Source organism: Dipteris shenzhenensis, chromosome 2 (genome assembly GCF_047967505.1).
Source record: "Dipteris shenzhenensis isolate YYH24624 ecotype China chromosome 2, Dip_SZ_1.0, whole genome shotgun sequence".
NCBI lineage: Eukaryota > Viridiplantae > Streptophyta > Polypodiopsida > Gleicheniales > Dipteridaceae > Dipteris > Dipteris shenzhenensis.
The window spans coordinates 56,710,247-56,711,973 of NC_141597.1; the positions used below are offsets into that span (position 1 = coordinate 56,710,247).

The 1,727-nt window shown below is 42.7% G+C and overlaps 1 protein-coding gene across 2 annotated transcripts; it reads left to right on the forward strand.

Moving 5' to 3' along the window:
- The first annotated feature begins 203 nt into the window (after positions 1-203).
- Positions 204-1,461, forward strand: LOC147905019 (uncharacterized). Of its 2 annotated transcripts, XM_087397572.1 has the most exons (4): positions 206-444; positions 782-844; positions 933-1,011; positions 1,042-1,461. In XM_087397572.1, exons 2-4 carry the CDS (start codon positions 827-829, stop codon positions 1,137-1,139), a joined length of 195 nt encoding a protein of 64 aa, XP_087253698.1. In that variant the 5' UTR covers positions 206-444; positions 782-826; the 3' UTR covers positions 1,140-1,461. The 2 variants fall into 2 exon arrangements, with proteins under 2 accessions (XP_087253690.1, XP_087253698.1); XM_087397564.1 differs by lacking the exon at positions 782-844 and having other exon boundaries at positions 204-444; positions 1,042-1,095.
- Positions 1,462-1,727: the final 266 nt, after the last annotated feature.

Genomic DNA, 1,727 nt, shown 5'->3' on the forward strand with positions numbered 1-1,727 from the left:
CCCACCTCTTTAGTGGCCTACCTCATGTACTGTGAGTTCATTGAAGCTGGGCGATAGTGGTTTTGCCACCTAGACATTATTACATAAAACCAACTGCCGTGTAAGGAAGTGCTAAGAAAGAGTGGATAGTGCAGTCCAGACGGAAGAGCCGAAGGAGGCACACGTGTGAAGCATGATTAAAGGACACGTGTGAACCAGAACCATGTACATATATAATTCCGCTGTCTCATCTCAACACTAGTCCATCATCCAAACAGTCCATCATCTCGTTAACGATTCCTAGTATTTCGTAGTATAATCACAGTGGCGCAGGATGCCCCCCCTTTGCAGTTGGAGGAGCACCCAGTCGCCTCTCCTCCGGCTGCAGTCTCCCACGACAAGCGCAAATCGTCCATCGAAACAGAACCGCGCACTCTTTATGAAGAACAAATCGCAGAAGCCAAGGTGAGTTGAATATATTCTGGATTTTCGCACTCTTTGTGACTTGTTTGAGGAAAAAATCAGATGTGGTGAACCCCCCGAGTCTTCATTCGGCAAGATTGTGAGCTGTGACGAATGATAGAATAGCAAATAGTCTTGTTTTGATGAAACAGTTCAGATATCAGTAGGGTATTTTGAGAGAGTTATGGAACATGGGAAGCATCGAAAGTGGACCTGCATATAGTAAAGAAAAACAGGCGCTCTGGCGGCCGTTGCAGCATTGAACAAATAAACATGGTGCAATCTTTGGGGGAAGATAATATGAACTTGTGCTCCATGCTTTTGTTTTGTGCTTGTAAAGGATGCTGCAATTGACGTACTGCAAACTAAGGATCCGCAAGAAGCCATGGAAATCTTCATTACGGTAGGTTTGGAGAGTCCTTATTGCATTACTAATGGAGCGTCATGCTTGGGTTCCTGGAGTGCTGATGCTTGTATTTCCATCCCGGCAGCCATCTGAGGGTGGATCGGCTGAGCAACCTGCAGCAGCTGGAGCCAAAGGAGGTTCTGCACTCGGAGATATTGCTGAAGGCTTTGATTCATTAGGAGATATTGCTGAAGGCTTTGATTCATTAGAAGACAAGTCCCCGCAGATGCAGACGCAATCACACTCGCTCTCCAAGCCACAACCTTCAGGGAGGTCCTCTGCCCCTTTCTAAGATGCATGGTAAAATGGGTCTATGCTAAGCCATAGCAATCTCTCTTCCTTGATCCTATGCGAACGTACTTGGGTTCTCCCATGAAGCTTCATAAGGTAGAGTCAGTTAGCAGTCCGCCTATAACATTGCTACATTTGCAAAGTGCTTATAGTTCTTTCGAAATGACTTTCCTTGCAATGCTATAATAGATGTTGTAAAAATTCTTCAGTGACTTAACTTGACATAAGAATCTCAATCTGTGTGATGCTATGTTGCTCTACTCCTTACTAAACTAGAAAATGGTCACATTCACCTAAATTTTGTGCGTATTTTCATGGTTACCTCCAGATTTTGATTGAATACATCTCTGTAACGTTTTGCCAATATGGTCTTGCTGCTAAACAGTTCAAACAAGTTGTGATTACACTTAAGATACTCATACAGGAAAATTGTCAATACATTGATTATCCGTATACTCCTATCATACATGGAGTTTGTGTTGAGTATGTACCAAACGTACTCCTATAATACAAGACCAGTTCTTGATAGCGGTGTTGAATTTAAGTTATTTAAATTTGATATTGCTTAATAATGATAGTAATATCGAAT

Excerpts from the sequence above, each read along its gene's own strand:
- LOC147905019 (XM_087397564.1), top strand. The coding sequence starts at position 314 with ATGCCCCCCCTTTGCAGTTGGAGGAGCACCCAGTCGCCTCTCCTCCGG. Across the intron at positions 445-932 it reads AACAAATCGCAGAAGCCAAG|CCATCTGAGGGTGGATCGGC; the intron begins GTGAGTTGAATA and ends CCATCCCGGCAG.